The sequence below is a fragment of the Lithobates pipiens genome, unplaced genomic scaffold (genome assembly GCF_037356315.1).
Source record: "Lithobates pipiens isolate NorthernLeopardFrog02 unplaced genomic scaffold, aLitPip1_a1.2 Scaffold_19, whole genome shotgun sequence".
Classification (NCBI taxonomy): Eukaryota; Metazoa; Chordata; class Amphibia; order Anura; family Ranidae; genus Lithobates; species Lithobates pipiens.
This window is the reverse complement of record NW_027507764.1, coordinates 161,439,604-161,460,546: the sequence shown is the minus strand read 5'-3', so window position 1 is coordinate 161,460,546 and position 20,943 is coordinate 161,439,604. Positions and strand designations below refer to the sequence as shown.

The window sequence follows — 20,943 nt, the reverse complement described above, 5'->3', positions numbered from 1 at the left end:
TGCTGCAGTATAGGGCAGCGGTCAGCAGTAGTGCACGGCAACCCTATGTATTGTGGACCGATAGCGGTCCTTACAGAACAGCAGACTGTAACGCACTCAGGCCTATGTACCGTAGCACCCTATACCAAGTTACCAGTCCTTATAAGAACTTTTGTGGACCAAGCAGGTTGTGTGTTAGTGTTTAGCAGACTGTGCGTCAGTCCCTATACCGCTGAAGGACTGCTGCAGTATAGGGCAGCGGTCAGCAGTAGTGCACGGCAACCCTATGTATTGTGGACCGATAGCGGTCCTTACAGAACAGCAGACTGTAACGCACTCAGGCCTATGTACCGTAGCACCCTATACCAAGTTACCAGTCCTTATAAGAACTTTTGTGGACCAAGCAGGTTGTGTGTTAGTGATTAGCAGACTGTACGTCAGTCCCTATACCAATGAAGGACTGCTGCAGTATAGGGCAGCGGTCAGCAGTAGTGCACGGCAACCCTATGTATTGTGGACCGATAGCGGTCCTTACAGAACAGCAGACTGTAACGCACTCAGGCCTATGTACCGTAGCACCCTATACCAAGTTACCAGTCCTTATAAGAACTTTTGTGGACCAAGCAGGTTGTGTGTTAGTGATTAGCAGACTGTACGTCAGTCCCTATACCAATGAAGGACTGCTGCAGTATAGGGCAGCGGTCAGCAGTAGTGCACGGCAACCCTATGTATTGTGGACCGATAGCGGTCCTTACAGAACAGCAGACTGTAACGCACTCAGGCCTATGTACCGTAGCACCCTATACCAAGTTACCAGTCCTTATAAGAACTTTTGTGGACCAAGCAGGTTGTGTGTTAGTGATTAGCAGACTGTACGTCAGTCCCTATACCGCTGAAGGACTGCTGCAGTATAGGTGAGCGGTCAGCAGTGGTGCACGTCAACCCTATCTATTGTGGACCGATAGCGGTCCTTACAGAACAGCAGACTGTACCGCACTCAAGCCTATGTACCGTAGCACCCTATACCAAGTTACCAGTCCTTATAAGAACTTTTGTGGACCAAGCAGGTTGTGTATTAGTGTTTAGCAGACTGTACGTCAGTCCCTATACCGCTGAAGGACTGCTGCAGTATAGGGCAGCGGTCAGCAGTAGTGCACGGCAACCCTATGTATTGTGGACCGATAGCGGTCCTTACAGAACAGCAGACTGTAACGCACTCAGGCCTATGTACCGTAGCACCCTATACCAAGTTACCAGTCCTTATAAGAACTTTTGTGGACCAAGCAGGTTGTGTGTTAGTGATTAGCAGACTGTACGTCAGTCCCTATACCAATGAAGGACTGCTGCAGTATAGGGCAGCGGTCAGCAGTAGTGCACGGCAACCCTATGTATTGTGGACCGATAGCGGTCCTTACAGAACAGCAGACTGTAACGCACTCAGGCCTATGTACCGTAGCACCCTATACCAAGTTACCAGTCCTTATAAGAACTTTTGTGGACCAAGCAGGTTGTGTGTTAGTGATTAGCAGACTGTACGTCAGTCCCTATACCAATGAAGGACTGCTGCAGTATAGGGCAGCGGTCAGCAGTAGTGCACGGCAACCCTATGTATTGTGGACCGATAGCGGTCCTTACAGAACAGCAGACTGTAACGCACTCAGGCCTATGTACCGTAGCACCCTATACCAAGTTACCAGTCCTTATAAGAACTTTTGTGGACCAAGCAGGTTGTGTGTTAGTGATTAGCAGACTGTACGTCAGTCCCTATACCGCTGAAGGACTGCTGCAGTATAGGTGAGCGGTCAGCAGTGGTGCACGTCAACCCTATCTATTGTGGACCGATAGCGGTCCTTACAGAACAGCAGACTGTACCGCACTCAAGCCTATGTACCGTAGCACCCTATACCAAGTTACCAGTCCTTATAAGAACTTTTGTGGACCAAGCAGGTTGTGTATTAGTGTTTAGCAGACTGTACGTCAGTCCCTATACCGCTGAAGGACTGCTGCAGTATAGGGCAGCGGTCAGCAGTAGTGCACGGCAACCCTATGTATTGTGGACCGATAGCGGTCCTTACAGAACAGCAGACTGTAACGCACTCAGGCCTATGTACCGTAGCACCCTATACCAAGTTACCAGTCCTTATAAGAACTTTTGTGGACCAAGCAGGTTGTGTGTTAGTGATTAGCAGACTGTACGTCAGTCCCTATACCAATGAAGGACTGCTGCAGTATAGGGCAGCGGTCAGCAGTAGTGCACGGCAACCCTATGTATTGTGGACCGATAGCGGTCCTTACAGAACAGCAGACTGTACTGCACTCAGGCCTATGTACCGTAGCACCCTATACCAAGTTACCAGTCCTTATAAAAACTTTTGTGGACCAAGCAGGTTGTGTGTTAGTGTTTAGCAGACTGTGCGTCAGTCCCTATACCGCTGAAGGACTGCTGCAGTATAGGGCAGCGGTCAGCAGTAGTGCACGGCAACCCTATGTATTGTGGACCGATAGCGGTCCTTACAGAACAGCAGACTGTAACGCACTCAGGCCTATGTACCGTAGCACCCTATACCAAGTTACCAGTCCTTATAAGAACTTTTGTGGACCAAGCAGGTTGTGTGTTAGTGATTAGCAGACTGTACGTCAGTCCCTATACCAATGAAGGACTGCTGCAGTATAGGGCAGCGGTCAGCAGTAGTGCACGGCAACCCTATGTATTGTGGACCGATAGCGGTCCTTACAGAACAGCAGACTGTAACGCACTCAGGCCTATGTACCGTAGCACCCTATACCAAGTTACCAGTCCTTATAAGAACTTTTGTGGACCAAGCAGGTTGTGTGTTAGTGATTAGCAGACTGTACGTCAGTCCCTATACCAATGAAGGACTGCTGCAGTATAGGGCAGCGGTCAGCAGTAGTGCACGGCAACCCTATGTATTGTGGACCGATAGCGGTCCTTACAGAACAGCAGACTGTACTGCACTCAGGCCTATGTACCGTAGCACCCTATACCAAGTTACCAGTCCTTATAAAAACTTTTGTGGACCAAGCAGGTTGTGTGTTAGTGTTTAGCAGACTGTGTGTCAGTCCCTATACCGCTGAAGGACTGCTGCAGTATAGGGCAGCGGTCAGCAGTAGTGCACGGCAACCCTATGTATTGTGGACCGATAGCGGTCCTTACAGAACAGCAGACTGTAACGCACTCAGGCCTATGTACCGTAGCACCCTATACCAAGTTACCAGTCCTTATAAGAACTTTTGTGGACCAAGCAGGTTGTGTGTTAGTGATTAGCAGACTGTACGTCAGTCCCTATACCAATGAAGGACTGCTGCAGTATAGGGCAGCGGTCAGCAGTAGTGCACGGCAACCCTATGTATTGTGGACCGATAGCGGTCCTTACAGAACAGCAGACTGTACTGCACTCAGGCCTATGTACCGTAGCACCCTATACCAAGTTACCAGTCCTTATAAGAACTTTTGTGGACCAAGCAGGTTGTGTGTTAGTGATTAGCAGACTGTACGTCAGTCCCTATACCAATGAAGGACTGCTGCAGTATAGGGCAGCGGTCAGCAGTAGTGCACGGCAACCCTATGTATTGTGGACCGATAGCGGTCCTTACAGAACAGCAGACTGTACTGCACTCAGGCCTATGTACCGTAGCACCCTATACCAAGTTACCAGTCCTTATAAGAACTTTTGTGGACCAAGCAGGTTGTGTATTAGTGTTTAGCAGACTGTGCGTCAGTCCCTATACCGCTGAAGGACTGCTGCAGTATAGGGCAGCGGTCAGCAGTAGTGCACGGCAACCCTATGTATTGTGGACCGATAGCGGTCCTTACAGAACAGCAGACTGTACCGCACCCAAGCCTATGTACCGTAGCACCCTAGACAGACCAAGTTACCAGTCCTGATAAAGAGCTTTGTGGAACAAGTGAGTTGTGAATGATTAGCAGACTGCAGCAGAAGGGCAGCAGTCAAGTATAATATTCTTTCTATATTTGGAAGAAAGAATATTATACGTGTACAAGCCTATTACCGTACCACTGATACCAGTCCTGAAAAGAACCTTTGTGGAACTAATAGTAACAGCAAGTCTTTAAAATTATCCTCACTGCCTGACACACTGCTTCCTGCCTGTCCCTATACAAATTGGCAAAAAAGAGTAGGCTGGAACGATTAGCTGGAACAGCTCTTTTGTGGACCTGATAGTAACAGCTAATGATGATGATGATGATGATGATGAAGAAAGACTAATCTGGCTGAGCTGTCCCTAAAATAGCAGCATACAGCGCTCTGTCCCTTTATCTAAACTGACAAAAGAAACTCAGGCTGCTGACCTAACACCTATACCAGTCCTGAAAAGAACTTTTGTGTACCAAATAGCTAGCGTTTTCTCTGTCCCTACTCCACACAGGATCCTTTCCCTACAGTGACAGAAGAAAGAATGTAAAATGGCCACCGGATCGGGTGTATTTATAGGTTAGGGGGAATGTCCAAGTGTCCATGAGCTGTCATGTCTCAATTGGTTGTCCTGTAACACATGATAAACGTGTCACGAAAGGTTAAAGTTCTTGTATACATTAAACACGTAAGTCCGCCGGGGCGAACGACGGAAAAAGGCGTTCGAACCCGCGGACGGCGAAAGTCGGAAATTCGCCGCGAAACGACCGCCGGGCGAACCGTTCGGCCATCACTATTCATTATATATGGAGGTGAAGAAGGATTGCACCCAGGGGGAATTCTATTGGTAGTTGGGAGACCTCCACCACTGTTGTATGCACTCCTTGCCAAAACCACAAAATCTCCAGGCAGGACTGACAAATTTAAAGCAGTAAGCCTTCTTTCTGCTCACGACGCCAATAGCGATTCAAAATTGTGGGAGATATTTTATGTATAGGTGTCCTGTACCAACGTGACCTAAGTTTGTATACATTTTCTTGGATCAAAACATTTAATGGTCCTTTATGCACCTAAAAATTCATTTTTATTTATTCATCATCTGATAACTCCTGGCCAAGATCCCTCTCTCAGGGCATGCTGTCCCCGACTTTGCCTTGTAGGTGTCAAACTGAAATTGTTAGATGGAAAATATGAAGGATATTGTTCAGCGTTACTTTAATTACACTTCCATAGACTGTAGCAATGGGGTTTTTCTATTTTTCATGAGCACATAAACATATCACAAACTTTAAAGGGAATATCATTCTAAATATAACTTCTTCTTCATTCCAGTTATGTTTAGCACTGCGATATTTACACAAAGAAAAATGGATTGTACACAGAGACTTATCACCAAACAACATCATGCTGGGGGAAAGAGATAAAGTAACTGTCAGTAAGTATCCATGCAGTTAAATATAAATATATTGTATTTTGTCTATTGGCCAGCCTATTAACAGCATATCAGCTATCTACATAGATGAAATTTATTATATCTGGGCACATCGTTCTATACAGGCTCCTTACAGTTAAAAAAATGCAAACAGAAAATGCAGCAGGGGAATACCTAGGTTCACAAGTCATGCAAAATGAAATCAATGTAATTAACTCACTTCCTTATCTCACTTACTAGTTATAGCACTTAATATAATTAAACTAAACATACAGCAAACACAATATTCAGATTTGTTTTCTCATCACAACGATCCTTTTTAAGAAAAAACATATTTTGTAAATGAATGTGGACCTATATACTTGTAATGCATGCTAAGTGATGTTTCAAACGCATGCATGCTTTGTAATGTTTAAAGCCAGGTACACATGAGCCTGAATGTTGGGAGACACTGGCTGGTTAAAAAAAACATTGCAGACATTCGGCCCCTGTATATGTCGGCCGACTTATGTTGGACGTGCATGCTGGAAAACCAGCAGCTGTCCAACTCCCGATTAGCTCTCTCAGCCAATGGCAGAGAACGCTGATTGGAGTGTTTTGGCTCGGGGGCTGTCCCCCTGTCAGAACACAACAGCTCAGCGGAGGAGATAGTTGAACTAACCTTGCATGGTTAGTACAGAGGTTTCTGACCAGAGCTGACAGTTTTTTTTTTCCGTTCAAAAATGAATAGTGTGTACTCTGCTTAAGTGTAACCCTTGCAGATATGTTTTACTTGTCACAGAGTTTACAGGACTTCCCCTGACAATGCCCTTATCAGATTTTCTCTCCAGAAGGGAAATGTTATCTTTGTTCAGGCATTATCCACCATCAGCATCTTCTTCTTTGACTTATCCTGGCCATAAACAGTTCGAATCTCGGACGGTTCCTACTAAACCATGTATGGGCAGGCTGAATTTACCAAGTTGATTGATCAATTTGGGTACAACCAGCCTGCCAGATTTTACTTGCGATTATCGCTAGTGGCTGGTATAATCTTCGGACAATGGCTTGACAGAAGCAATTCCCAGGTCAGCATTGTCTGTGTTGATGGGGGAATAGAGCAAATTACTTCCCTACAAATCGTGGTTGCAGGAAAGAAATTTGCATCGTATATGGGCTGCCTAAGATTCATAAAATGTCGGATGCAAATCTGCCCTTCGCTGTATCCTCTGATTCAGGGGTGCAGGGTGGGGGACTGATAAAATTCTTCCTCCTACTTGCACTAAACTGATGACATTATTTGCATTTGAAAAGTCATTTCACTGGAGCTCAAAGACTGCTCTTTAACCCCCTTAGCGGTAATCCCGAGTCTGGCTCGGGTTGGGATTTTACTGACAGGAGTGGTAACCCCAAACCAGACTCGGGATCGCATCGCTGGATGCAGGGGAGGACACAGTGAGAGTTACTTACCTTGTCCCCTGGATCCAGCGATGTCCTCCGCGCTATGCGAGCGAGCTGTCCTCCGCTTGATTCACAGTGCCGAATGCCGCCGAGCTTCGTTCCCTGCGGCGTTACGGCGCACGGGAGCGGAGAACGGCGGCAAATTCAAAAAAGTAAAAACACACAAAACACACACAGTACTGTAATCTTACAGATCATACCGCCAGGGAGGTTAATGATAAAAGATGGTACTAGTCTGGCACTGCATTATGTGACCTGTAAATACTGAAATTATTCATGCAGACTTGTAAAGTTACTGAAAGTTCCAATACTAAAGTCTGCTGCACTTACTCCCTTCCAACGATGCAACTTCCTTGATTTCCTGTGCCATTGCTATGCTAGAGTCTTTTCCCGGTCTTCCTTTGGGTTAAGAGTTTTCAGCCACATTTATTCTCCTTCTGTGATAATGTTAATCCAGCTCATGCTCATGGAAATTAATTCATACTGGCACCCATGGTATGCTCAGATTGTACACTAGGCTCTGCATGTTCAGGTCAATGTCCATTCTAAAGAAACTCCCTAGCAGGGAAGTAAAAAGCACTTCAAAAATTAACCCACGGGAGTATTAGCTCCATGTGTTAAAACAGCGCTTGCAAAATGCAAATCAAATGAATGAAGTATAATGTAATTCACTGTAGTGCAAATATAAAAAAACATAGATTCCAATAGTGAAACATAATAAAAGTGCTCAGTCCCAAATAGGTGTGACGTTCAACATGACATGTGTTAATGTGCCATAATCATTGCCATAATGATTTCTTCAGCTACAATATCCACTTTAGTGCCACCAATTCACCATGTGTGTGATATAAGTCCCCACTCACCAAATGGAGTGGACCCTCTTGTTGTATAACAAAAGGAGATAAGATCGCTTAGTGGTCGCCCATAGACCAGGATTATCCTCTGGCCACTTTCCAGTATCCTTTTCTCGTACTGGTGTCACTAGCAAGATTGTTGGTGGAGGAGGAAGAAAGACAAAGCCTCCTCTAAGGGTAAAATTGCTTCAAAGTTATTGTAGGCATATCCGTTGCCAGTATACATAGAAGTTTAAAAACATGGGCATCCCATTAATGGGCCCCCCCCTGCCCCCAAAGCACCCACCCCCCCATCTTGAGGGCATGCAGCCTGGTATGGTTGGGGGGGGGCCCTCGCTCGTCCCCACCCCCTATTCTGACCTGCCTGGCTGTGTGCTCAGATAAGGGTCTGGTATGAATTTTTGGAAGGACCACCATGCCTTTTTTTTCGGCATAGAAGTTCCCCTTAAAATCCATACCATGTTATGAAAAAGTGTAGCGCTTCTCAAAATATCAAATATCCTTAATCTTACTTATAGGTGTAAAGTTACAGTGAAAAAATCCAACTATAACGTAGTGCTCATAACACATAGATTCTTACATAAATTGCATATATAAGTGACTCAAACAAAGAAAGTTTTACCAAAAAAAAAAAAAATGTCCAAGAAGCAAAATATAAAAGAAAAAAAGGGGAAAAAACAGAGTCCCAATAGTAAAAAACAGAGTCCTTTGTGTATAGTGTCTTTATATAGTCCACAAGTGTGTAGGAAATATATTACACCTCCTTTCAAAAAGGTTCATGCATTAGTCTCGTGAGATTCCCGTCACCAGGCGAATTGAAGGCTTACCGGAGTTATTGGATCCTCACAAATTTACATTTGGGGGATCATACAAGCTTTTGCAACTATGTGCAGATTCACCCAGCAACCATTTATCCAGGGGGACCTCAAATGTAGACAATCACTTCATACGTTGAGAGGTATTTTAACTCCAGCCAGATATACCCATAGGCATGTTAAGAACATACGAAGAAAAAAACAGGGACCAAAAATATCGTAATTCCGTTTTTATAGAAACAAATAAAAAATAAAAGTACAAAACTCACATGTGTACAGTGGTTTAAGCGCATTTGAGGTCCCCCTGGATAACTGGTTGCTGGGTGAATCTGCACATAGTTGCAAAAGCTTGTATGATCCCCCAAATGTAAATTTGTGAGGATCCAATAACTCCGGTAAGCCTTCAATTCGCCTGGTGACGGGAATCTCACGAGACTAATGCATGAACCTTTTTGAAAGGAGGTGTAATATATTTCCTACACACTTGTGGACTATATAAAGACACTATACACAAAGGACTCTGTTTTTTACTATTGGGACTCTGTTTTTTCCCCTTTTTTTCTTTTATATTTTGCTTCTTGGACATTTTTTTTTTTTTTGTAAAACTTTCTTTGTTTGAGTCACTTATATATGCAATTTATGTAAGAATCTATGTGTTATGAGCACTACGTTATAGTGGGATTTTTTCACTGTAACTTTACACCTATAAGTAAGATTAAGGATATTTGATATTGTCAGAAGCGCTACACTTTTTCATAACATTGTTTACCTTACACTTGATACCCCGGTGATGTGTTAGCAGCTCTCTTGTGTGATTTATATTTATTTTCTTGTAAGAATAGCGCAGTGTTTTGTTACAAAAATTAAAATCCATACCAGACCAAAGGGCCTGGTATGCTCTTGGAGGGGGAACCCATGCCGTTTTTTTTTTTTATTTGGTGCGGAGTTCCCCTTCAAGATCATCAGAGCACAAGGCACATGCCAAAGTCAGATCAGTTAGGACAGCGGCCTGAAGTAGGATCAAAGTCAGACCAAAATTAGTGCAGGGAGCATTTTCAAAGTCGGACCAACTTGTGTCGGACCAGTTAAGACGGCTCTCATAGGGAAACATTGATTTTCACATGTCATATGACATGAGCTACCAATGCCAGAGCCTTTATCTTGCAAGTGTGAACCCGGCCTCACAGGCGAAGCTGCAAATTTCCATCCGCATAATCACAGGATCAGAATTGAGATCTTCCCAAAATACTAAACTACCAGTAACCAAAGGATTTTATGCAGCAAGGTTGCCTATGTTAATCAAGCATTGCTAGCATTAAAAATAAAAGCATTTTGCAAGTTGACTCTGTTTCTTGTTTGTTGTTCCATGCTACATTTAATTATTCCTATTTTTTTTTAATTTGGAACATTTATTGTGACACAAAACGATAACCTTATTCTCCAAAAATAATCTTTACACATCCACTAATTAATGGCCCTATAATCCCTTTTTCACAACATTGTTTTATTGTGTTTATCTGCCCCTTTGTTACATCCTCTGTGAGTTTCCAGACTTTTCCTTTTGCACCTCATTCCCGTTTGGAATGAGTTGTGCATATTAGTTATGGTCATGTGCACTAGGGATGAGCCGAAAACCCCCGGTTCAGTTTGCATCAGAACATACCGAACAGGCAAAAAATTTGGCAGAACACATGAACACCGTTAAAGTCTACGGGACATGAATAATCAAATGTGCTCATTTTAAATGCTTATATGCAAGTTATTGTCATAAAAAGTGTTTGGGGACCTGGGTCCTGCCCCAGGGGGACATGTATCAATGCAATTTTTTTTTTTGTTTAAACGGGCATTTTTTCGGGAGCAGTGAGTTTTTAATGCTTAAAGTGAAACAATAAAAATGAAATAATCCTTTAATTATCATGCCTGGGGGTGTCTATAGTATGCCTGTAAAGTGCTGCATTTTCCCCATGTTTAGAGCAGTACCACAGCAAAATGACATTTATAACGGAAAAATTGTCTTTCAAAACTGATCGCGGCTGTAATGAATTGTTGGGTCTCGGCAATATAGATAAAACTCATTGAAAAAAAGAGCATGGGATTCCCCCCCCCCCCCATGAATCCATTACCGGGCCCTTTGGGTCTGGTATGAATATTAAGGGGAACCCTGAACCATTAAAAAAAATTGCATGGGGGTCCCCCTAAAATCCATACCAGGCTCTTCAGGTCTGATATGGAAATTAAGGGGAACACTGCATCATTTTTTTTTTTAAATGGCATGGGGTCGCCCCCAAAATCCATACCAGACCTGAAGAACCAAAGTGCCTGGTAATGGACTAAGGGGAACCTTGTGCCAAAATTTTAAATAAAATGGCATAGAGTCCCCCCCAAAATCCATACCAGACCCTTATCTGAGCACGCAACCTGGCAGGCCGCAGGAAAAGAGGGGGGCGAGAGAGCATAGGGTATGGTATGGATTTTGGGGGGGGGCTACACCTTTTTTTTAATTTTGGCGCAGGGTTCCCCTTAAAATCTATACAAAATAACTCGCTGCTCCAGGTGAGACAGGAAGCCTAATGATATGACAGGTGCCTGCCTCGGCTCACCTCCACATACGATCAACACAGAAGAAATGGCTACACTCCAAGATCCATCAAAATTCTTATTTAATAACGAACATCCCAAGTGTTACAGACAGTACAAATGGTAGACACGTTTCACACACTAACAGGTGCGCTTATTACTTAAAATCCATACCAGACCCTTCAGGTCTGGTACGGATTTTGGGAGGGACCCCTGCGCCATTTTTTTTTTATTTGGCGCAGGGTTCCCCTTCATTTCCATATCAGACCCAAAGGGCCTGTTATGGATTTAAGGGTGACCCCCACGCAATTTTTTTTTTTTCATTTTGGTTCGGGGCCTGGTAGTGGACTTGGGGGATCCCATGCTCTTTTTTTCTTTTAATGAGTTTTATCTATATTGCTGAGATTCCACAATTCAGCCGCGATCAGTTTTAAATTACAATTTTTCCTTTAAAAATGCCATTTTGCTGTGGTTCTGTTCTAAACACGGGAAACATGCACCACTTTACAGGCATACTATAGACACCCCCCAGGCACGATATTTAAAGGAATATTTCATTTTTATTGTTTCACTTTAAGCTTTAAAAAAATCACTGCTCCTGATAAAAGAGCCATTTAAAAAAAAAAATGCATTGATACATGTCCCTGGGTCAGGACCCAGGTCCCCAAACACTTTTTATGACAATAACTTGTATATAAGCCTTTAAAATTAGCACTTTTGATTTTTCATGTTAGTGTCCCATAGACTTTATCAGTGTTCCAGTGGCTTTTGAATTTGCCTGAACACCGCATATTGTTCAGTGTTTGCAGAACATCCGAACAACCAAATTCCGGCCTTAACTTATGCTCGGGCTGAACCGCTCGGCCCATCCCTAATGTGCACAGCTCTATTCACACTACAAATCCTATAGCCAGCAAACAAACGAAAAAAAAAAAGAGATTTGTAGGAAGCTTACTTATAGTAGGTGAAGGTACTTTTGAGTTACTATACTTGGGTATACTTGGATAGATGTATTTTTCTTGAAACCAGAGTGTTATAATGTTTATAGTGTTTTAATGGTGTGGTTTATTACTGACCCTTTACATATGTATATTTGATTCTAGAGGGTTTCATTAAATCTAAAATAAGGGCTAGCTAAATCATCTCATAACAACTAAGCCGATCCAAAATTTTATTCTGCAGTTGTAATTGTCCAGTACAGTTTTGAATAGAAATGGTTGTTGTGGAGTAAAACAGACATTTCTTATTTTAGGCACTTTAATAAATGCTATGCTATTTGATTGTTGATCCCTGAATTCTCCTGCGTTGCTCTGATGCACATGAGTGCTCAGCCTGCAGGTTTTAGATTTTTAGAATCTTTCTGCAGATTGCCAGATTTGCATATCATTGTATAGGAAAATGTTATATGGTCCCAGGAAAATGGCAGAATGTATAATTGAATTGATTCACAGACTAAAGAAAATCTGTCACAAAACTAGAGGGCTAAATATGAGCTAAAATTATAATTATAATATACAGATTTTTCTGGGTTGAAAAACTAATTGTAATTAATTATTCTAAGACTCATTTTGATTAATGTTATGCATTTACAAGACTATTAAACTCAAATTTTACATTGGGTTACATACAAGTGAGTAAGTTATAGATGAAAATTTGGGGAGCAAAATCAGAAAGGGAGATATTTTTGAATAGTCATAGTTTATTGATTATAATATTATTTAATTGCATCCATGCAAAAGAGCATGCATGCTCTTCAAAAATGGCTGCTAGCATATCTGAGGGTGGGTTTCTTGATGTCCTTGTTTTGTACTGTAAATATGATCTTTGTTTTACAAATACACATTTAATATATGATTACCAGAGCACTATGGGATAGCTAAACAAGAGTAGAGGGAATAAATTCCTTTCACATGCCTTAAGTGGAGCCTTCTTATAAGGGAGGAGTCACTCCTTTGACTTATTCTGACTTATTCACTTGTGTATGTACATTTCAGCGTGTGCTATTGAGTTCTGACTTTATAAAACAGGAGGAAACAGGAGAACGTGGACATTTTCATAAGCACTGCTTTTTATTTATCTGACAAAAATGTAGCTAAGCTGTATTAAACCCCAAAACCAAAAAAGTATTATATAATGCATCTTAATTGGAATACTTAGACATCATTGGAGCTGCATTCATTTTATTTTTTTATGGCTCTTTGCCTTTTTTCACCTGGTCACCCTGCAAGTAAATCTGGTATTTTTAAGCTGCTGTGCAACAAAAGTGACAGTTAGAGGGTTGAGACTAACAATGTAACACTGACAACTGTGCTTACTGTAGCGCACTACTCCCTTGGGAGCTGCTGGGTGTGTTCATACCTTTCTGTTAATTTGCTCCGCTGTTCCACCCCTGAACAAATTCCATAAACAGCATACAGTCCGTGATAACTTAGCAATGGGAAGACACTACCAGAAGGGTCAGAGAGAGCTGCTCACCCCCGAGAATAGAAAATGGGAAAAATTCCCCCACAATGGGGTTTTTAGGCAGCAGATAATAAATGTAAATGGGTACTATGTAAAAATTCTATATTTATTGGTATATAAAAACATAACACAATGGTTAAAAAATAAGCTGCACTGGGAAAATAATATGAAAATAAATAAAAAGAATGGGTATACACTTGCAGACAACAACTTCATACAGACACTGTACCAAAATGTTGACAGTGGAAATATGAACCTGACGCATTTCAACCCAACACGGGGGTCTTCCTCAGAGGGACGGTCTGCTAGGAGAGAAACATTGTGAATACATGTATCAATTAGTATTTTTTATACAGTGTGGGTACATAATACTAAAGTATAATTACCCAGTAGTGTACATCCAGAAAGATAAAGAGAAAATATTGCCAGTGGAGATCCCTCTTAAAAACAGACAGCTTGTCTCTCCCCACATGGAGTTCCAAAGCCTTCAATCACCTCTGTATGCCAGGAGGGGAAAAAAACAGGGTCCGACGGTGTGGTTCGCAAGAGGTCACACTTATAACACCCCTCCTACGAGCAGTAAAGAAGGGGGTGCAAACATCAGCGGCTAGAATGTGGACAGATCACACCTGCAGCGAAGATCCATGCAAATATGCAATTAGCTTAGCATGCTCAAAATGAGATGAGCAGGCAAATACAATGTGTAATCATACAATGCATATCTATATGTATATATGCATACATGTATGTATTGAAAAAAAGGGGGGGGGGGGGGTTCAGACAATCCCAGGTGCCCAAGGGTGGTATAGCTAAACCGCAACCTCTGAGTGTGGGACTGTGAAGTGGTGAATAGGAAAGCTAAGAAAGAGTGAAAACAAAAATATGCTAAAAGCTAGTGAACAGGTGAAACAAAGAACCAAGGGTTGAGAAAAAAAAAAAGAGAAAAGGGGAACGGATGCATTGTATGTGTGAAAATGTGAGAGGGAAGGAAAGTGAGAGGGATGGGATAAAGATGCAAGAAAGTGATGTGATATGAAAGACATGTGCAAACGCTGGTGTGGGACAAAAGTCCATGATAACTTTAGAAAACTTTTATTACTTGCTTGAAGGATGTTACATAGCGGTTAGAGAATATGAGTTGCCTCTAACACTCCGGTTCCTATTTCTGTCCCCATGTTCTTTCCTGTAGTGAACTGACCAATGCCCCTCTGAAAGACATTGCGGTATGTCGATGTTAGAAGCCGCAGGCCTCACCTGTCCATCTTGACTCCTGCAATCCTCCCGGCTTCAGTTCAGGAAAGTGTCCTTGACGGATAAGCACTGCTGGGTTGCACTCCCTTTGCTCTCACCCATCGACAGTCCATGATTGCCACAGAAGGTCGATCCCAATTTACTCCGTCCTCTCTTCAGTTTCTTCTTCCTCCGCATGGTCGGGTACATCCCAGGCTGGGATGACCCGTCCACCTCTCCGGATTACATTGTGGCTGCTAGGACCATCCAGCACTGAGGTCTCTGAACCCTCAGGCCTTCAAGACCACTCCTGCTATCCAGCACTAGGGTCTCTGAACCCCCAGGCCTTCAAGCCTGCTCCATGTTCACTACATCTTTCCTCCTTCTCTGCTTCCGACTCCTCGCATGAACTCCCATGTGACCCCCAGCTTATATGTGAGTCCTGCCTCTGCCAATGCAATTTAATGATTGGTCCAGGGCTCTCCATACAAGCTGCCTGCACCCCAGTCCCAAGTCCGCCTCCCTTCCAGAACATTTCCAATGGAAGGTAAAGTGGAATCTTTCTGGGTCAGAGTGTAGATGGCCACACCTCCCTCTATTCTGTCACTCCCCTCTCCCAAAACAAACAACCAGGCCTAAAAGTGTAAGGTCCTGGTTAAATTTACCTACCACTTACCTTATCTAAACCCATGTAGCACCCACCTAAATGTGGTGGTTGCTATATTACAATGATCAGCTTTTATTCCTTTCCCATTATCCCAAAAGAAAAAAAAACATTTCTGTAATTTCTTAAAAAGTGTTAGCAGGAGTTAGAAGAACATTTTAGCTAAGTCCATCTAAATTTGCTAGTCCATCTAACGCAACCCTCTCCCCAGACTGACAATGCTGCTGTTAAAAAGTTTTGGTCGCTCCTTCAGTGGAGTGGCAACACCTTAGGACCGGAAATTTGTGTTACTACTAGCTGGATCACCAGGTGAAAATAAACGTACAAAATTAATATACATTTATTAGAAAAAAAACGGTGTCATTTTGTGCAATAGATATAAAGCTAGACCACGATTTCCAGTTTTTTTATTGCATAAAGTGATTTAAAGCCCTGCAGTATTATTTGTTACATTATGAATGTTTTTTATACTAGATGCATGGTTTAATGCTGTCATATCTCTTTATCGGCTAGTAAATATCCAGAACCTCTTATTGCCCAAAGGTAATCAATTTACACCATGTGCAATTCCACTGTTCAGACACAGAAAATGAAAATGTAGAACGGGGCTTATATCTATCCCACAATGAATTACATTTATTGAACACTAATTTTAAAAGGTACGTGATTTACACCTGAGGCTGTATGCATATGAATAAACATCCTTGATATCTCCATCTAGACCTGTGCTCTAGCACACAGCATGATGTATGAATACTTAAAGGAGTTGTAAAGGCATAAGTTTTTTTTATCTTAATGCATTCATGCATTAAGATAAAAAACTTTCTGTGTGTAGCAGCCTCCCCAGCACCCCGTAATAATTACCTGAGCCCCATCTCTCTCTAGCGATGTCTACGAGTGTCTTAGTCCTCCCAGACTCTCCTCCTGATTGGCTGAGATGCAGCAGCTGTGCCATTAGCTGCCACAGCTGTCAATCAAAGTCAATCAGCCAATCATGAGAGAGGAAATGGGTCAGGTCGTAGCTCCGTGTCTGAATGAACACAGGGAACTGTGACTCGGCTTTTATGCCACGAGCACTGAAGAGGGACCAGAGAAGAGGAGGATCCAGGCTGCCCTTTGCAAACCACTGCACAGGGCAGGTAAGTATAAAATGTTTGTTATTTTTATTTTTATTTTAAACAAGACTTTACAATCATTTTAATATTAATAATATTGTTTTAATTAATGGTAAAATCTTGCAGTGGGGTTATTTACTAAAACTGGAGCATACCAAATCTGGTATAGCTCTGCATAGAAATGAGCTTCCAGGTTTTATTGTCAAAGCTTAATTGACAAATATCAACTTAGAAGCTGACTGGCTACCATGCAGAGCTGAACCAGATTTTGCACTCTCCAGTTTTAGTAAATTTCCCCCAGTGCATCTACCAAGACCATACCATGAAAATCAGAATTTAATGCGTGATACTTAACTATATTAGCTGACAGGATTGTTCCAGAACTGTGTTACGTATATATATAGAACACATTGATTGGATAACAAAAAAATATTCTAAACATCAGGAATCTTGGCTAATGATTCAGCTTTGTCAATATGACTTTAGGGATGTAACAGCTTTCTCTTTACAGGTTCTAAAGCCCTACATGGCTCGAGATTCAGCTGGTTCAGCAGGGAACGGCTGAATATTGATCCGTGTATGGGTAGGCTGATTGTACCCAAGTCGATCCATCGATGAACTTGGGTACAGCCAGCCTGTCGCATTTTTTGCTTTTGAGTACTGCTGGTGGGTATAGCTGCTAGCAGTAATAATTGTGTCCTGCTGGCCAGGAATGCTCCCCACTTGTTGGGAAGGTTCCCCATGCCCCCTCCTTCTTTCCCTCCACCCGTGTTAAGGGGTTTAGGGCATAATCCCAGCTCAGCTTCTAGCTTAACTCCAGCATTTACTTCTACAGGTCAGTACTAATTATCTGTATTTAGGCATTCCATAACACCTACTAAATATACACAGGCACAGATAAAGACTTAGCCCATAATTATTGTCCACTGCCAGTACCAGCAATAATTACAAAATAACTCTTTTATATGGACTTAATGAGCTAGGACAGCGGGGTCAAACTCGATTTCATTGTGGGCCACATCAGCAGTATATTTGCCTTCAATGAGCTGGGTGTATTTGGGATTTGGGAGTGCAGGGTTCATGAGTGCATTATGTACAGAGTGCAGAGTTCAGGATTATGCTATGTATAGAGTTCATAATACATACAGAGTGCAGGGTTTAGAGCTGCACTACATACAGAGTGCACAGCACACAAACGGCGATTGTACCACACATGTGAGGTATTGCCGCACATTTCAGAATGAGAACAATTGTTCTAGCATCAGACCTCCTCTGTATCTCTAAACTGGTAACCTGCAAAGCCTTTTAAAGCTTCACTTATGATGATTTTTTAAGTACTGTAGTTTGTCACCCTTCCACAAGTATGCGCAATTTTAAAGTGTGACATGTTTACTCAGCATATAACACTATCTTTTATATTTTACCAAAAATCGGTTATTATTTTGTGTTTGTGTGCATTCAAATAAATTTTTGTGTATTTTTTCCCAGAAACTCGCACAAATACCGTGTAACATAAAATTTCAAAACCAACATTTTATTCTATAGGACCTCTGCTAAAAAATATTTATAATGTTTGGGGGTTCTAAGTAATTTTCTATAAAAAAATTTTTTTTTACCTCTAAACAAAAAGTGTCAGAAAAAGGCCTGGTCTTCTAAACTAGAGCAGCATTTTATTAATACTTCAGCAGGGGGCAGTGGAACATGCAAAGTTAGATGGGATTGCATAAACAACCACCCCCCCGGACCAATTATTGATCAGCTGGCGGCAACCCCCAGCTCCCCGGCAGTCTGTTGGGTCCCCCGCACTAGCAGGCGGTGTCGGTCGGTTGGTCAGTCATTCAGCCTCGCACTTACCTCATCTAGGTTGTGGATGGGCAACGGGTAGTGACTTGCGGGTTCCATCGGGTTTTCGCCTCCTCTGCATCACATCGGGTTCCACCATGCATCCACTCCCTCCTCCTCCTAGGCATCCAATCAGATCGCCTGCCCTTTCAACCAATCAGTTCCTGATTGGCTGGAAGGAGGATCAGTGTTTCAATAGCGAATATTACTTCACTATTGTAACACACTTGGGTGGGCTCGGTTCTCAGGGCTTTGCGCCCCAAGCCCACCCTATTTTGAAGCCTATTAGAGCCTCTGGCTCTAATCACGTGCTTTTCCACCCCCCCCAATGGAATCCATGCATCCGGAATCCTGCATGGGGCATGGATACATGGATGGGGGGCACCCTTAATGGACGGGCAATCCCTGATTGATCCGATCCACCAGGCTACACCTATAGCTAACATCACTTTTGGGTAGACTCACCTTTTAACACATGTATCTAGAATTGTACTCTTAATTAATGCATAATTAAGGAATACATCATTTTGTTAGCTGACATGATTGCATTAGAAAAAAAGGAAAAAAACTGCGCTAAGGTGCAAAAAATGTGAATTATATATACTCCCGTGTGGTACTTATAATGCCGCGTACTGTATGGCCTACTTAGTCCATCGAAACACATTTCAGCGGACAGTCCCCTCGTGTGTGGGCTTCAGCGGACTTTTTCAGCGTGCAGTCTGGCGTACTAAATATTTCGGATTTTTCGAAATTTTGTCCGTCATACTTTGGTTTCAGCGGACAATCCACTCGTCAGTAGGCTAGTTCGACGGACTAAGAATGGCGCATGCTCAGAAAGGATTTACACGGCGGAAGGGTGCATTGCTGTGTATTGGACTTCCTATTTCTAGTCCCGTCGTACGTGCTGTACACGTCATCGCGCAAGTTTTCGACGGACTGTTTGTGCATCCGTGTGTGGTCAAGTCCGTTCATTCGAAAGTATGACGGACTGTCCGTCGGATTGTATGACGGACTAAGTAGGCCATACAGTCCGCCCGTGTGTACGCGGCTTAAGAATGAACGTTTAGCTGCAGCTTCACTGTGTCACATAATACAGAACCAAAATCGAAAAAATACTAAGCTGCGTTTACACTATACAGACAAGTGATTGTACGAAAATTAAAAAATATAAATATAACAACCATATATAAATAGTGTTACTTACAACATATATAATATAAAACACACATAAAAAGAATCAAAATATAAAACTTAAGTCTTGCAATATAAGTTCCCAACATATAAGGCTCTTATCAGCAAAAAAGATAAAACAAAAACACCCAGTGTTTGAATGGTGAGTCCATGTGCATAAAAACTGATTATGAAATAACTGAAAATAAAGTCCTCCAAAATTAGACCACAATATTCATAGATATCCGCCTCTCGGTTCAATAGAAACAAAAGTGATATTCAATCCACCACCGCCATACGATAAAATTTGCCGCTTACCAGAACGACATGACCCCCCACTACAGAGGGTCACACGAGACTTGTAAGGATAGATGTCACTTCCAGCCAAAAAGGGGGGATCCTCCGTGTCCTCCTGGTTCCACCACTCCAGTGGGGGTAGAGAAGGGGACCTGTTCCCGGGCGTCCTCCTCACAGGTCCACAAGAGGGTTCGAATACAGGAATATAGGAACCATAAAGGGAAAAAGACTCCAGATAGTGTAAAACCCTTTATTACTCACGATAAAAAAGTAAAAATACACTTACAAATGTATAGAAGAAAAAAAGCCTTCCAGGAGAATGGATCTGTCTGTGTGCGTCCGGCCGGCGCCGCAGACTTAAGGCTTTTTTTCTTCTATACATTTGTAAGTGTATTTTTACTTTTTTATCGTGAGTAATAAAGGGTTTTACACTATCTGGAGTCTTTTTCCCTTTATGGTTCCTATATTCCTGTATTCGAACCCTCTTGTGGACCTGTGAGGAGGACGCCCGGGAACAGGTCCCCTTCTCTACCCCCACTGGAGTGGTGGAACCAGGAGGACACGGAGGATCCCCCCTTTTTGGCTGGAAGTGACATCTATCCTTACAAGTCTCGCGTGACCCTCTGTAGTGGGGGGTCATGTCGTTCTGGTAAGCGGCAAATTTTATCGTATGGCGGTGGTGGATTGAATATCACTTTTGTTTCTATTGAACTGAGAGGCGGATATCTATGAATATTGTGGTCTAATTTTGGAGGACTTTATTTTCAGTTATTTCATAATCAGTTTTTATGCACATGGACTCACCATTCAAACACTGGGTGTTTTTGTTTTATCTTTTTTGCTGATAAGAGCCTTATATGTTGGGAACTTATATTGCAAGACTTCAGTTTTATATTTTGGTTCTTTTTATGTGTGTTTTATATTATATATGTTGTAAGTAACACTATTTATATATGGTTGTTATATTTATATTTTTTAATTTTCGTACAATCACTTGTCTGTATAGGTTAAGCGCAGCTTAGTATTTTTTCATGATTGCATTAGAACCATTAGACATGAGTAGACGACTTGACAATATTTAACCACTACAATACAGGGCACTTTTGCCCCCTTCCTTCCCAGCCCAGTATTCAGCTTTCATCTCTCTCGCAATTTCAATAACAATTGCG

At 42.3% G+C, this 20,943-nt stretch overlaps 1 protein-coding gene across 14 annotated transcripts in view; it reads left to right on the top strand.

Annotated features, from left to right (window-relative positions):
* Positions 1–20,943, top strand: part of NEK10 (NIMA related kinase 10) — a 487,578-nt gene that overhangs the window by 153,039 nt on the left and 313,596 nt on the right. For all 14 annotated transcript variants that reach the window (XR_013277553.1, XR_013277555.1, XR_013277554.1 and 11 more), the window contains one exon: positions 5,208–5,310. Coding sequence is in view for 11 of the 14 variants with exons in the window: in XM_077491445.1 (XP_077347571.1) it covers positions 5,208–5,310 (103 nt within the window). In the remaining 3 variants the exon portion in view is untranslated. The remainder of the gene's footprint in view (positions 1–5,207; positions 5,311–20,943) is intronic.